Source organism: Nothobranchius furzeri, chromosome 6 (genome assembly GCF_043380555.1).
Source record: "Nothobranchius furzeri strain GRZ-AD chromosome 6, NfurGRZ-RIMD1, whole genome shotgun sequence".
NCBI classification, from domain to species: Eukaryota; Metazoa; Chordata; class Actinopteri; order Cyprinodontiformes; family Nothobranchiidae; genus Nothobranchius; species Nothobranchius furzeri.
This window is the reverse complement of record NC_091746.1, coordinates 63,290,507-63,307,288: the sequence shown is the minus strand read 5'-3', so window position 1 is coordinate 63,307,288 and position 16,782 is coordinate 63,290,507. Positions and strand designations below refer to the sequence as shown.

The 16,782-nt window shown below is 41.1% G+C and overlaps 1 protein-coding gene across 3 annotated transcripts; it reads right to left on the bottom strand.

Annotated features, from left to right (window-relative positions):
• Positions 1–6,116: 6,116 nt before the first annotated feature.
• Positions 6,117–16,559, bottom strand: mzt2b (mitotic spindle organizing protein 2B). 3 transcript variants are annotated; one of them, XM_015943100.3, is made up of 5 exons: positions 16,463–16,559; positions 16,118–16,304; positions 15,882–16,039; positions 12,969–13,106; positions 6,162–6,600 (listed from the first exon to the last, which is right to left on the bottom strand). In XM_015943100.3, exons 2-5 carry the CDS (start codon positions 16,291–16,293, stop codon positions 6,452–6,454), a joined length of 621 nt encoding a protein of 206 aa, XP_015798586.1. In that variant the 5' UTR covers positions 16,294–16,304; positions 16,463–16,559; the 3' UTR covers positions 6,162–6,451. The 3 variants fall into 3 exon arrangements, with proteins under 3 accessions (XP_015798588.1, XP_015798586.1, XP_015798587.1); XM_015943101.3 differs by having other exon boundaries at positions 12,969–13,103; XM_015943102.3 differs by lacking the exon at positions 12,969–13,106 and having other exon boundaries at positions 6,117–6,600.
• Positions 16,560–16,782: the final 223 nt, after the last annotated feature.

Sequence of the window (16,782 nt, the reverse complement as noted above, 5' to 3'; positions counted from 1 at the left end):
TGCACATACTGTCAAGGCAGTTAATATAAGGTGTGGAGATAAGGCCCCACAGACAAACATTGACCAAATCAGGCATTTCAGCAGCGCAGCCTCAACTGTCAGTCAGCCTGAGAGACAGACCAACAATCAGCACTTTACCGCTGATAAGGGCTCTACTGGGCGCGTGCAGGAAATAGCCAATCTGCAGCTGGCCTGGCGAAGAGGGTGACGGCGGGGGGAGAGAGGCGGAATGGGATGATGAAGAGCAGAAGGGGTTAGAGAAGGGAGTGAATGCAGAGAGACAACAAGAGAGGGGAAAGTGAAATTTAGAGAGAAACGAGGGACCAAGAGTTCACAGGCTGGTGAGGGGTGGAGAGTATACCAGGTAAAAGCATGATAGTATTCCTCCACAACCAAAAGCTCTCAAAGAAGATGGGATTCAGGGGGGATATGAGTGACAGGTTTAAAGAAGAAAAAAAGGACGGGAGGTGTAATGTTGGCTCTTAAAATAGTGTCTCTTCCCAGGTTTTTGTCACCTGGGAACAGCTTGCACAGAGAAAGTGTGAGAACTTGGTTTAGACCAACACCTTACATTAATGATTTGCCAACAGCTTTGACTAGCTCATTCTTCAACATGCCGTTCACCCTGCCTCACCCACAATAGCGTCATTTCATCCTCTCTATTGATTAATGGTGCATATAGTGTGTACATGAGCAAATTCGTGTGCATGAGTGCGCGTCGGGTGCCTGAGTGAAGGATAACGCTCCCTATTTAATGGGAGCCTCTGCACTGGTGATGAAATTCCCTAATAACAAAATAAACACATCCACAATGCTGGACTGGATGCCTTTGGAAGTCCAACGACCATCCAAAGGCCATTGCACTAGCTCGGATACACACTGACCCCTGCAGGCCACATGGGAATCTGCGAGCTGGCAGCAAGTTCTTGAAGGAATAAATTCCCAGCCGTTTACCTTTGTCAAACACATTTAGGCTCCTCCGAGCAAAACAGCAGAGAGCCCCAACAGCTGGCAGATGTTTATTTTCGGAAGTGGAGTCAGAGGGGCGTCTGAGCTTCCTTGATCATGAACCAAACCGCCATCCCCATGAACACTGATAACAGTAGGAGTCATAAACAAGCTAATCACCCAGGGCGTATTTGTATTCTCATTTGTGTTTGCATGCACTAGTGTGTAGGAGGTGGTGGTGGTGTGTATGAGGACGGGGCGGAGGCTGGAGCGTGTGTGAAAGGGTTAAGTTCCATCCTTGGTTGCATGCTGCTTTCCCTTGCTCTGTCAAGCCCCATTAAACCTGCTACACCACAGCAATATGGTGCCATCAATTACAGGCACACTGCCATCAATGCAGCTCGCACAGAAGAGATGAAGAAGAGGAGAGGAGAGGAGAGGAGAGGCAGGGACACATAAACAGGACAAACGGCCACATAAAAGCCCCGCAGCCTCTCTCTGCGTCTCACCTCTCCGCCTCTCCTTGCACCTTTCGCCTCTGAGATATTGCTGCACTTGTGAATGGTCGAAATCCAAACAGAAAAGAGAAAAAAAAAACACTTCAAGCAAATGTTAATTTTATTTTCGTTGATGACACCAAGCTGATTTTTTTTTTTTTTGAAGGGTGAAAATAATTCACACACCAGGTCACACTGCAGTGTGCCTCTGCTGCCCCCCTGTGATGGACGTAAAAGCAGTTTGGACATGAGACACCAGAATTAAACTCCATAATGGAAATATATCATCTGCCTTCACAATACTCCGCACTCCTTCTCAGTGCCACGAGAAAGAAAAGCAAAAAAAAAAAAAGAAGTTTAAAATCAATAAGATCATGCCAGAGTAAGAGCAACTGCAGTGCGCGTTCCCTCTCAGTAACACGAGAGAAAATCTGTTTCTGCTCAACAGCATTAGGACCTACTTTTCTTAGAATTCTCTAAAATCTGCCATTCAAAAAATAAAATAAAATATAAAGTAAGAGGAGCTACTTGAATAGAAGAAAATGTGTCATCTTGAGACAAAAAGATGATAGCACTTAGCAAAGAGAAATGGATCATGGCTTTCTTTGCATTTTCCTGATGAGTCCAGAGAAAAAGCTCGGATCAGGGTCAAAAAGGCAAAAATCAAAGCTAACGTCCCAGCATCCGTAAAAGAAATCCATATCTACCACGTGCCAGAGTTCTACACTGAAATGATCTCTCTAGTAAATACTCGCAGATTTACTCTTTTGTTTATACGTCTCCCCTGGGTCTGAGTCCTTATGTGTGTACGTATTTGTAAAATGGTCAAAAAGATGTCTGCCTTACAAATGTTGATCCCTCAGAACAGAATTCAATCAGTTGATCGCAATATTTTCGAACACGTAGGGATAAAAGAAACGATGCTAGGCTGGTTTAAATCTTATCTGTCTGATAGGTTTCAGTTTGTACATGAAAATGAGAAATCTTCTTGGTTACTTGTGGAGTACCACAGGGTTCAGTGCTTGGACCGGTTATGTTTACTATATATATATATGCTTTCAATTGGAAAAATCGTCAGACAGCACAGGATAAACCTCCACTGTTAGGTTGACGATACTCAGTAATATTTATCCATAAACCCTGATGAATCTAGTCAGGTAGATTACAGGCTTGTTTTGAAGACACGATATCTGGATGACTAAACTGTCTGCTGTTAAATCCAGACAAGACTAAAGTTCAAGACTAGAGTCCTATCAGGCCTCTTTGACCTGTGGGACTCCAGAGGCAATCTAAGCGGAATGCTGCTCTGTTGGTCGCAGAGGTAAAAACCCGGGTGTGGGAGAAGTTCGGTGAGACCATGGAGCAAGTCTTCCAAATGGCTTCAAGGAGATTCTGGACATGGTCCGCCATCTGGCATCTCATGAGACGGAAACAGTACACTACCAACACAATTTACAGTGGGTAAGGTGTGCTGCTGACCTTAACTCGCGACGTTGTGGACCAGTGGGTGGGGTACTTCAAAGACCTCCTCAATCCCATCACCATGTCTACCAGTGAGGAAGAGAAGTCTGGGGCCTTTGGGTTGGGCTCTTCTATCTCTGGAGCCAAGGTCACTGAGATGTATTGGTGAAGGTTCTCAGTCATTCGTTCAAACCCCTTTGGGTTACTGGCATAGTCAAAAAAAACTCCTCAGTTGCAGGCCCCCGGATCTGCCCGGAGTTTCTTAAGGCCGTGGGGCTGTGATGGTTGGCGCGGTTCTGCAATATTGCATGGACATTGAGGGCAGTTCTGTTGGATTTCCAGACCAGGGTGATGGTGATGTTTAAAAAGAGGGACCGCACCTGCAGGTAGAATCACACCCCTGAGCTTCCACTGAGTGTCTATTCAGGGGTTCTGGAGAGGAGGGTCCGTGGAACAATGGACAAGCTCTATAACCTTAGGTGGGTCCCAGGAGGAGGAATTCACCCAACCAATCTACATGCGTTTTGTGAATTTGGAGAAGGCGTACAACTGTGTCCATATGGGGAGCCCTGTGGGGGGTAATCCAGGAGTATGGGGTACCAGGCTCTTTGATACGGGCTGTTAGGTGCCTGAGCTTGGTCCACATTGCTGGCAGTGAGTCGGGCTCGTTTCCAGTGAGATACTTCGCCATGGCTGCTCTTTGTCACCGATTCTGTTCATAACTTTTATGGACAGGATTCCTAGGTGCAGCCAAGATGTTGAAAGAATCTGTTTTGGTGGGCTAAGGACTGAGTCTCAGCTTTTTGCCGATTATGTGGTCCTGTTGGCTTCATCAGACCGTGACCTCCAGCTTTCGCTGGAGAGGTAGGCAGCCGGGTGAGAAGCAGTTGGGATGAGAATCAGCTCCTCTAAATCTGAGACCATGGTCTTGAGTCAGAAAAGGGTAGAATGCTTTCTCCAGTTCAGGGATGACACCCTGCCTCAAGTGGAGGAGTATCTCGGGTTCTCGTTCACTAGTAAATGAAAGATGAAGCGGCAAGACCATTGGCGGTTCGGTGCTACGTCTGTAGCAATCAGGGCATTGAACCGATCTGTTGTGGTGAATAGAGAGATGAGCCGGAATGTTTGCGTTTGATCTACGTTCCAGACCCAAAGGAAGACCCAGGAGACGCTGGAGGGACTACATTACTTGACTGGCGAGGCAATGCCTTGAGATTCCCCTGGAGGAGCTGGCCTAAGTGGCTGGGGAAGTCTTGGACTCTCTTCAGGCTGCTGCTCCCACGATCCGATCTCGGATAAGCGGAAGAGAATGGATGGATGGATGGATGGATGGATGGATGCTGCTAGATGACTTTTGCCACCAATTGCCCTAAATGGTCATTATCTGCTCACGTCTTAGTAAATTCCTTAAACGGCTGAGATGACAGAGCCAGCATATAATTTCTGTCAACTTCCCTATTCCCAGAATAAATGTCCCAGAATTTGTTCAGTAGAAACTGACCTAACAGGTGAATTTAAAACACCTCAGATTTTGAAGTGAACAACTATCAGGAAAATGTGGCAGCCTTACTCACAGAATCTTCCCAACTTTTAAAAATGTTGTAACCATTGTTTTCTTTGTCTTGGTGCTTTCTCTGTCACGTGTGACTATGTGTAATCCCTCTGAATTGTCCTAGTGCTGCCTTCCTGGACCAGGACACAGACCAAAACTCCATCTTGTATCTTTAACATGTTTCCTGAATCTAATTCAGAATCATTCTGCAAATTACAAACGCAATAGAATTATTTTGGGTTTTTTTAATATTAATGGCGACTAGTAAATTATTAGAAATATTAGATTTCCTGCAGATAAACGGTAATACTCATTAAATGATGATGATTAATTAGTACCATATTTTCCGCACCATCAGGCACTATTAAAAACCTTTGATCTTCCCCTGAACCGACAGTGCGCCTTTTAATATGGATGCGCCTTTTATACAAGTATTAAGGACGTAAGTGAAGCCAGCCACACCTGCGTCCGCAGGAAAACAAAGAGCCGGCCCGTAGCACCGCCCACCCTCACCCATAGACTGTACATATACCTCACCAAATAAAAGGTGACGCTGAGAAGCTAGAGTTGTTCCACTCCTGTTGCACTAAGAATATGGCAGACAAAAACATCCGGCCCCAGCACATCACCAACATGGACGAGGTCCCGCTTACCTTCGACATCCCGGTGAACCGGACCATGGAGGAAATGGAGACCAGCACGTGTCTGTGCGGACGACCGGCCACGAGAAGTCTTGCTTCACCGTCGTGCTCGCCTGCCAGGCTGATGGCCAGAAGCTGCTGCCGATGGTCATCTTCAAGCGGAAAACTTTACCAAAAGAAAAGTTTGCCGCCGGCGTGATCATCAAGGCAAACCCGAAGGGCTGGATGGATGAGGACATGATGGCGGCGTGGCTGCGGGAGGTGTACACCAAAAGACGGGTCGGCTTCTTCCACACTTCTCCAGCCATGCTGATCTGTGACTCCATGCGGGCCCATCTCCCTGACGCTGTTAAAATCCAGGTGAAGAGGATGAACACGGAGCTCACCATCATACCGGGTGGATTAACCTAAGAACTCCAGCCGCTGGACATCGGAGTGAACCGGTCCTTCAAAGCGAAAGTCCGAGCAGCGTGGGAGCGCTGGATGACTGATGGCGAACACACGTTAAAAATGAGTAATTTAGTTGTTCTTGGGTTTATTTAAATGTATCAATAGTATAAAAAGTGTTCACTTGAATACATTTACATTGTTCTGTAAACATATTCAAACTACAACTTTTTTCTTTGAGTTTTGTTGGTTGTAATTAGGGCTGAGCAATAAATAGAAAATGTATCGTTATCGAAATTTCTGACTCTTATTGAGAAAGTTTTCCCATGTAAATACATCTGATAATAAAAAACATTAAAATATGTGTGTAGGTTGGCGATGTTCCTTGTGTCACGTAAAAATGTGACTCAGCGTAATACATGTGACAGCCCCATCTAGTGGACAACTTTTGTTTCTGCGCATATCTGTAGATATCGTCCATTTATTGTTATTGAGGTGAAATCCTCAATATATCATATTGATTTTAGGCCATATTGCACAGCCCTAGTTGTAATCCATTATATTTCTTGAAGTGACTTTTCCACATTTGATACAATTATGAAGTACTAGCTCAGAAATTGATTGTGAAAATTGTGCAAAAAAACTTTTAATAAGCATGTCCAAAAATAAAATTGTGTTTGACGCTTAGTATACAGCTTAGCTGTAAATACATGCAGAGCGACAACTTTTTAATTTTTATCAACTATTCACATGTTTACATGAGTAACTGAAAATAGAAAATATGTTTGCTATCAAACATCCAGAATAATTAAAATGTCTGTAGTTTATGTTTTTAAGAAGATGGACTGCACAAAATGCACCTTTTAACAAAACTAAAGACACATTTAAAGATTTAAAGTCCTTTAAACCCATAAATAGTAACAAAACCTACATATTTACAGCTTGTTTCACAATGACCTGAGTACTCATGTGGAGGTAACATGAGAAGAGGAGCTGCTACTTCCGGAGCTCTTAGTCTTCTGCCCTCTAGTGGCGCTGGACTGCCGCTGCACCTTCTGACTGGAGGGGTCTTTGTTCTTCTCAGTTTGACCCGCTCCAGCTTTACTGCGCACAGCTAAAACAAGACAAATAAACGAAAAGAACATGCAAATAAACAAATAACACTTCAAAAGAAAAACTTTGATGGCAGGTATAGAATTGTTCCAAGCAACTTGACATGTATGGAGTTGGGAATGACATCAAAATACAGATCCTTCTAAAAAAAATTGCATCTTGTGATGAAGTTCATTATTGTCTGTAATGTACTGATAAACATTAGACATTCATATATATTAGATTCGTTACACACAACTAAAGTAGTTCAAGCCTTTTATTGTTTCTAATATTGATGATTTTGGCATACAGCTCATGAAAACCAAAAACAATAAAAGGCTTGAACTACTCCGGTTGTGTGTAATGAATCTAATGTATATGAAAGTCTAATGTTTATCAGTACATTACAGAAAATTATGAACTTTATCGCAATATGCTAATTTTTTTAGAAGGACCTGTACAGGGCATGTTACAAGGGGATGGTGAGACAGAAGGATGACAAACCAATAAAAAAAACAGTACAGCACACAAACACTGCACACTTGATTTGAGAATCATCAATGACCACAAAGCGATTTTGGAACAAACGGCATGTGTTTTTAGAGCAGTCCTTCCCAAAGTTGGGGTTGAGACCCTCAGGAAACTATTTTTGTACCTCGTCACATTTAGAGCTGAGTTTCTGTCATTCATAATTTATGGGTCTGAGGCGAAAATGTTTATAAATGTTTATAGGGTAACGCTTCTTTTTACAGTCCACTAATTACTAAGTACTTACATGGTAATTACATAGTAAGTTAAAGTGTATTATTGTGTAATTAAATTGTATAATTGTAATAACAGGGTATCTGCAGGTTTAAGGGAGCCAAATTTAAGACTTTTTAAGACCTTTTTAAGGCCACTTTGACCAAATGTAAGCTATTTTTAAAAATTTTATTTCTGCTATAATTTCCAGCTATTGCCTGGAACCGGTGCTAAGCACGTCGCGAACGTGGTATTAACCATCCATTTACCATTAAACTTGCAGTTCCCCATGGCGCAAGCTCCCACTAGCTTAACCAGCTAATGTGCTCATCTAAAAATAGCCCCCTTACACAACCAACTGAATGTGTACTGTTCCGCTTTTGCCAACATCATACACAAAAAAAAATGCTGAAAACTAACTAGAAATTCACGAAGATGTCATAGAAATAAAATAATCTAGTTTATTGGGTCTTTGGTAATTTAAGACCTTTGGAAACAGTACTTAAGGATTATTTGTCATTTTTAAGGATTTTCAAGGCCTTAAATTTGGAAAAGTAAATTTAAGACTTTTTAAGACTTTTTAAGGACCCGCGGATACCCTGAATAAAGTGTAATTATTATGTAATGCAGTATTTACTGGGAATGATTAATAAAACTAAAAACTAGAATTGAAATAGAATTTAACCTAAGTTACATGGTAATTGGGCTGGGCAATAAATAGAAAATTTATCGTTATCGAAATTTCTGACTCTTATTGAGATAATTTTTCCCATGTCAAAACATTTGATAATTAAAAAATGAAAAGATGTGTGTAGGTTGGCAACATTCCTGTCCCTTTAAGAAGCTGTACCACCTTGAGTCAGGTGAAAACGTGACTCGCCGTAATACATGTGACAGCTCCATCTAGTGGACAACTTTTGTTTCTGCACATACCTGTAGTTATCGTCCATTTATCGTTATCGAGGCGAAGTCCTCAATATATCGTGATATTTATTTTAGGCCATATCGCCCAGCCCTACATGGTAATAACTGTTTAAGAACGCAGAAACAACAATACACTTTAACTTACTATGTAATTACAACGTAAGTACTTAGTAATTAAGGGACTGTAAAAATCAGCATTACCGTTTATTGTAATTTTAAAATAAAAACAGAGAAACAGCCAATCATATTAAGTGTTACTGTGTATTGGACCAATCAGTGGCTGGAATACAGCCACACAGCAGCCAGATGGACGCACTGCTCATGTTTGTGCAGCCTTAGCTTCGTATTGCAGGTAACAGGTAGGATGTTCCCCAAAAAGGAAAGAAAATACAGGTGACAGAGTGAATCATAGATGAAAAAAAGACCAAACTGTTCAGTTGTGTGGATGTATTTTGGCTAGTTAACATACTAGGGATAAAAGGGATATTCCACCACAAGTGAAATTTCATCTGTTGCTATATTCCCCAGAGTTAGAAATGTGGGAAAAACCATTTTGTAACCAGCCACGCCATTCTCCTAATCTGTCAGAATTATGTTTGCTTTAGCTTAGCATAAACAATGTAAGTGAATGGTTACCGCTAGCATTTAAATCATTCAAATTCAAAAAGAAACATACTTGTATTAACACAAATGTGTGGCTACTGTGCTTACACCAGGTACAGTTTTTTTGAAGAATAGCACAGTAAATAGATCTAAAAATGAAAGTGAACATGACTGATGAAGTAGGTGTCGCGTGTGGCCACTTGTCTAGTCCTTATGCCTTACAGCTGCGCTTTGTCATAATGGAACCCCAAATCCAATTTGGCTCCTGTACCTTCTTGTACTTATTCTGTCCCTTTCAGGATCCCGTATTAACTTTTCTTTCTATTAATTTTCTTTCTTCCTGCTCAGTGATTAATTAAAAATTTCTCCATTTCCCCCATATTTTATTACAATATTTTTTAAATAATTTTTAATTTTTTTGTTCTCGTGAAATCGGAAAAGGGTCAAATGCCTTCTCCAGGTCAGGGACGAGGTCCTGCCTCAAGTGGAGGAGTATCTTGGGGTCTTGTTCACGAGTGTGGTAAAGATGGAGCATGAGATCGGTAGGCGGATTGGTGCTGCTTCTGCAGTGATGTGGCGTTGTACCGGTCCGTCGTAGTGAATACAGAGCTGAGCCGGAAGGCGAAGCTCTGTATTTACCGGTTGAGTTACGTTCCTACTCTCACCTATGGCCATGAGCTTTGGGCAGTGACCAAAAGAATGAGATGGGCGAGAAGCTTGGTCATCCGGGAGGGGCTTGGAGTAGACCTGCTGCTCCTCCACTTCGAGAGGAGCCAGTTGAGGTCAGGATGCCTCCTGGACACCTCCCTGGTGAGGTCTATAGGTCACGTCCAACTGGGAGCAGACCGAAGGGAAGACCCCGACACGCTGGAAGGACAATCTCTCGGCTGGCCAGGGAACGCCTCAGGATTCCCCCGAGGAGCTGGCCCAAGCAGCTGGGGAGAGGGAAGTCTGAGCCTCTCTGCTTAGGCTGCTGCCCCTGCGACCAGACTCTGGATAAGCGGCTGACAATGGATGGATGGATGTTCTCATGAAGCGCCACATTATTTTTATCTTGAGGAGCTAAATAAAAAATTTGTTCTTCTTCTATTCTCATTTTTAATAAATATGATTGCTGAGATCACAAAGAAACATTGGATCATTGAGTCATCTGTAAGACCATTTCACACAAAATGCTAGCTGTTACCATCAACTAACATTGTTTGTGCTAAGCTAAAGCTAACAGAATACAAAATGTTTCATCCCACTTATCTAACCCCGGGGAATATGGCAACAGACGAAATTTCACTTAGGGGTGAAATATCCCTTTAAGGATTGACATAAATATTGATTTGTTTTATTTCATGATATAAAATGATATGACAAATGTTGTGATGGGAATCATCCAGCCCTACATGAACATGTATTAAATTGCCTGTTTGGTCTTTAAACAACCTCAGTTTTGTGGAAATGAGATTAATTCTGAGCAGACTGATGAGCCAATAGTAACAGCTGTGACAAGACCAATTTTTTATAGCTTGTAAGCTTTGCATTAGCATTGGTTTGTTTACATTTTGTTCTATCCTCATTAGATGCAGAAATTAGCTTTGAAGTGAGCCATTTGTAGCATTTTCAAACAGAACTTAAATAAAATTCTGCTGAAATAACCATGAAATGTAAAACCTTCATCCAGTCTTTCACCAAGGCGTACAACTCTAAGGTGATGTAGTTTAAACCGATTGCTAAAATCTTTTGTGCGTTCGTACTGCGTTTTTGTCCGTAATCCAGTTTTTTTCTTTTCTTACAGTTTAGTAAAAGTTCTTTGTTTACCTTACATGTTTAAGCTAGTAGCTCTAACCATCCTCAGAGATCGTCCTCCTTGCTGATGACACAGTCCAACGCGTGATCCGATGAGTGTGTTCCATCGTCTCTGTTCATGGTCCTGTGTGCAAGCCTCCTTATCTCTATTGCTTCTTTTATCCATCTTTTATATATTTGTTGTTCTGTTTTTATGATTTATGTAACGTCCCAGTCCATTGTGTGGTTTTCCCTTGTGCAGTGGTCTGTTACAGCTGATTTCTTTATTGCACTTTCTGCTTCTTGTTTTGCTGCTTTTGTGTGTCTTTGACTCGTTTCCCTCTGATGTTCTTTTTTTGTGTTGAGTTGGCGTCCGGTTTTCCCCTATGTGAGTTTTATTGCAGATTGCAAGGTATTTTGTACATGACTCCACATTGTATTTATCTGCTGATATCTTGCCTCATGGGTGTAGTCTTTTTCAGACCGTCATGTATGGTTTTGTTGGTGTGTTGATATTATGTTTTTTCATCGTTGTTATTCTTTTTTCAGTTATGCCTTTGATATACGGAAGGGTTATTACTGGTTTTGGTTCTTTTTTCTTTTCTATTGTTGTTTGTAGTTTTCCTTTGCTTATTGCCCCTGTTGGGTATTCACAGGGTTTTTTTATGCACTTTGTATGTGTCGGTGCTCCAGTTTGTGATCTTGTTCTTCTGTTATTATATTTCCTCTGTTGTATAAAGTTCTGATAACTGACATTTTATGATGTTCTGATGTCCATAATAAGTATTGGTCTGTCTGGTTATTCTTAAGTCCATGAACGTTCTTCATATGTAAACTTTATGTTGTTGGTGACGTTGACGTTCTTCAGGAGTTTTGTTAGTGTCTCCATTGGTCCTTTGGGAATGATTACTTATGTCGTCTACGTAGCGTTTTTAGGGATGGTTACCGAATTCGGTACTTTTTAAGGTACCGACCGAATTCCATAGTACCGACCGAGCACCGATTCACGTCATTTCAAACGGTGCCTCGTTTCGGTACCCGTCCTTCATAACGAGAACTTGCCAAGACAGCTGCGCATGCGCAAGAGCGTTATGTCGTCGCTCGCTGCGAGCGAGTTGTAAACAGAGCAGCATGGTAGAAAGAAAGCACGCTAAAGCTTGGGTCCACTTCACTAAATGTGATGGGTAACTGGGTGATGATGAAACCAGCTAAAACGATCTAAGTGAGACATCCTCATCTTAATCTGCTCCGGTAGGTAAATAAAATGTTTAAGATAACGTTAGCTTGATATGTTAGCTTCCATTGCCACCGTTGTTATCAGCTAATGGTGCGTTCGCTTTCTCCTCGGAAATTCTAACTTCCCAGTAGGAGAAATCAAATGAAAAAAGACGGCAAAAGACAGCAAAAGGAATGAAGATACACAGTAAATTTAGTTCACAGTAAAGATGTTTGCTTCAGTTTAATTATCAGCTTATAAAACTACAAGGACGATGTTAAAATACAAACAGTTGAATGTTATTTATCGTGATATTTATCAAATATTGTTATATATTGAGAAAAAATATATTTAATTATAAAAGAGAATTAAAATATTAAACACTCAAAAGTATCGAAAATTGGTACCGTTAAGTACCGATATCGATTCCTAGGTACCGGGAATTAGTACCGAATCGATTCAAATGTCAAAGGTACCCATCCCTAGTTTCCATTGTTTTATTTTGCAGTCTTGGGGGGAGTGGCTATGGCTTTCTGTTCCAGATCTTCCGTGAAAACTCGCAAAGGGTGGCTGATAGTGGGTTTCCCATGGTGAAGCCTTCTAGATGTTTGCATATAGTTCCACAGTAAGTGAAGTAACTGGAGTTATCTACCAGTTCTATCAATCGTGCTATGTCGTCTGCTGTGAGGTTTGTCCTTTTATGTAAAATTTTGTCTTGTCTGATCCTGTTTACTATTATATTGATGGTTATCTGGGTTTTGTGAAACGCCATCATCACCAGCGATCTCTGAGGATGGCTAGAGCTACTGGCTGAAACATGTAAGGTAAACACATAACTTTTGCTAAACTGTGTAAGAAAGGAACAAAAAATGGATTACTAAAATACCCTAATATAAAATGGCACCACATATTTGAGGAATAGTGTTGCTTTAGCCACTTTCAAATGAAATCAAATTAAATAGGAAAACATCCATTTGAAAGAGAAAACCAAAAGGGAATGTTTTAGTTTTCTACTTCACATACATACAAGTAGATACTAAAGCAAATGTGTAAAAATGATCTAAATTGAACTTAAACAAGCACGGTGGGGGAGTAGATGGAGGTGTGGGTGGTGGTGCTGCAGCAGGGACCTGGAGACTGAGGAGAGCTAGCATCTTGGGGGCCATAGACCACAATCTTAGTGTTGACCCTTGTGGCTCTGGGGCCTGATGCTGAGTGGAGAGCTGCAGGAGGCTTAGGGCTTTTTCCAGAGACCACAGAGCTGTCTTCTTCAGGATAAAGGAGGCACAGAAAAAATACACAAAAATTGAAAAGGAAATAGAAAAGAAATTAGAAATAATCATGATGTGCACGGAGAGAAGACCAGCTTCTGTTTGGTCTTCACTAATGAGGTGTGGTGAAGAAGTTAAGTGGAGGGATGTGAACTTTTTACAGGTTTGAAAAAAACTGAAAAGTAAAGAAAAGTCAGTGAGACAAGAAAAACCTCTATTGTTCTGACTACCTAGCACCACTCCAATGAACAAAATGTGAATGAGTTTTCGAAGTTAAAATATCATTTTAGGTGCAGACAAACATGACACTGTAGGAAGCTGGACAGCTCTAAGATCAGATCAGATGTTGGTTAGATGGAATGATTGTTTTGCAAAAAGCTACAGACAACGTCATAAACACACTAAATACTGGTTCATTTCGAAGTTGTGTGCAGAAACAACAAGGGTCCATTCTTTTCAGAAGCAATGTGCTTTATAATCTGATCAAGTTGTTTCTCAGTGGTAAAATGTTTAGGTAGTTTAGAAACACCCATAAACAAGCACTGGACTCAAACTGAAGCAAGAAAACAGCTAAAATCCTAAGAAACAAAAACTCTCTCTTTATTTGAAAAGTTCTAAAGGTTTCTTCTCCTTATAAGCAAAACAAAGTTTTCCTTTTTGTATGTGCTGACACAACATACAAGATCAAAACGACAGTAAAAAAGACAAATGGATTAATCACGAGGATAAAAGAAAGAGGAGTTTTTATCAGCCCAAGTGTATGACATTTACATTAATAAACCTCATCGGGGAAGTCCAAAGTGTGGCCCGCTGCTCGTTTGAAACCCTCGACTGCGGTTCAAGAAGGCTAACATTTTATTGGCGTAGAGACATTTTTGTAAAAAAAAAATTTGATTAGCATTAGGGTTGTCATGGTAACCGGTGTAGCGGTAATTCCCGGTAAAAAAGTTGACAATAATAATAACCGTCTTGTTTTTTTAAAAATCTATTATCTCGGTGGGTTACCGTGGCTGCGGTGTAGGCGCGGTGACCCTTACCAGCCACCGTATCATCTGCTGAAGTTGCCGGCGGCACATGCGCACTTTGTTGTTTACAACCAAAACTTTCTTGAAGCTGAAGCTGAAATAACGGCCAAAGGAGGAGACGGCAGCGCTCATGACATTTATTATCCCTCAAAGAAGACAAAGTGGGAAGTACGGGCATCTTTTGGATGTTTGAAGAATGCCGAGGGACAGTTGATAGAAGACGGCTATCCTGTTTGCAGCACGTGCAGAAAAAGTGTCTGTGAAAGGCAGCAATGCTTCAAATCTCATGACACATCTGCATGACCATCACCCACAACTCTACAGTCAACGCAAGGCAAGCTAACGTTAGCGTTTTAGCTAAAATACGTGATCCGAGGATTTGGGTTGAGGGAGAATGCAACGAGTCGCTATATGAAGCAGCCGCAGCGCCGCTACCTGCATATAAACCGTGTCACGGACACCCCCATGTTGAAATGACGCTATGCATTACGGGGCTCCCAGGGGCAGATAAGAGTTGGTCTCTCTCTGACAATAATTATGAATTTAACAATGATTACTGCCTGATGACATTTTCCCACATCTGCAAAGCTCACTGGAAGAACACAAACCGAGGACGATATTTTCCTGATATAGGGTTTATTACTCAAGTAAGGGTAAAAAAGTATCTGATTAGAAGGCTACTTGAGTACTGAGTATCATCTGATCTAATATTTTTAAAATGATGACATCAAACAGACAAAAAATAATAAGTTATGGGCAAATATTGGTATTTTAAAGACTAAAGGGGAAAAATGTAAACAAATAAACAACATAATTACAAAATAACATATTTTAGGCAAAATTTAGACACAAACTGAGGACAATATTTCCTGACATACAGGGTTTATTTAGTTGTGTGGAAATGTAACACATTTAAAAAAATACCGCGATAATACCGAAAACCGTGGTAATTTTGGTCACAATAACCGTGAGGTTAAATTTTCACACCGTGACAACCCTAATTAGCATGAGGAAGAACAAAAACACATTAAAATAGTTTTGAATGGAAATGTTAAACCACAACAAATTGAATTAGTTTTTTTAATTAACCATGACTTGTTTTCTTCTGTTATTTTAATGTAATCATAAATGGGATTAGAAACCCTAACTGGCTTTTGCTAAATTACACACTTCTAAGTACCATTGACTAACATAGCAGGCATTAGTGATGGTCGGGTGACTCATATGATGAAAATAATAATAATAATTTATACTTTTTTATCTTTCTGTTGGACATTCTCTGCATTTGACCCGTACCTGAGGCTTAGTGGGCTGAGATCGAACGGCTCACCTTTTGATCTACCCCCATTCCGTCATGGCCGCCCATATCTGCTTCTTGTTGCTGACTAGTTATTTATTGCGTATCTTCTGTTTTGACAAGTGAACCGATCAGCAGTGACAAAAATAAATATTTTATTACTGTAACTATTTTATCAAGTTGAAATGGGTACACTAGAAACTACTGATCACAAAACCATTTCACCCAATATAAATTGATGGTGGCTCAGGGGTTAGTTCACCCGGTAACTGGTGGGTCATCATCAGTGTGAATGGGTGAATTATTGACTGCAGTGTAACGCACTTTTGGAGTCCCTGACTTAGAAAAGCACAGTACAAGTGCGATTTTTAACTGCATCAGCAAGAGAATCCCTCCATGCTGGAGTAACACTTGAAGTTCAAAACTAAAGCCCAGTTTTTACACACTGACCTTTGACCTCGGTGGGTGCTGGGGTGGTGTTTGTTGTGTGGGAGACAACTGAAGCCTCTATGCAGCTGTCGGCTACTTTCTGTCCTGCACACATTGCCTTCAGGGTCTGGAAGACCGCTTGGGGAGCCACGTTCATTTTCAGGAGGTCCACTATGATCCTACAGGAGGGCAGAAACGAATCCTTTACTCATTCGCCGCGTGAAGAACCACATTTCTACCGGTCTCGGTTCACTCACTTAAAGACTTCTTGATCCACAGTGATGCCTGCAGCCTGAGTCAGTTCAAACAGCTCACTTTCTTCAGCACTCAGGATTTTCTTCTTCTTTATGGCATATTTCTGCACGTTTGCTGTGACCACCAGAGCAGGGAAGTCAGGAGCAGATGGCCCCGTCTGCTGTGTTGGCTGAGACATATCAAGTCCACCTGAGTGGTGAGAAAATGGCATTTATGCGCGAACATAAAACGTTAGCCGCGCAGAATAAACATATGGCGAAATTCAACCGCTCACTGAAAGGTAAGTAAACATAAAAACAGGTTATAAACAACAAAAAATACGTTTTTAATCAAACATGTGTTTATACCGTTAAAGCCGCAGCTTTTAGCGTGTAGAATCCCGCTTATATCCACAACTCCTCTCTGTAAACACGGCGCGTAGAAAATGCGTCATCATCACGGAACGTTCACGCAGCATGATGGGACATGTAGTTAGAAGCCTGTGGTTTGTTCTCGATAAATGTATTGAACGAGTAAATAAACATTAAAGTTGAGCCAGTTAAGCAAAGCATTAGATTTATATAACAAATAAAAAAAGCTGAAGCTGCTTGGTGGTCGTTTCAACCACGGACTTATATGGTTTAAAGGGTAAAAAGTAAAGACAATTAAAAGAATGAAATTACAGAGT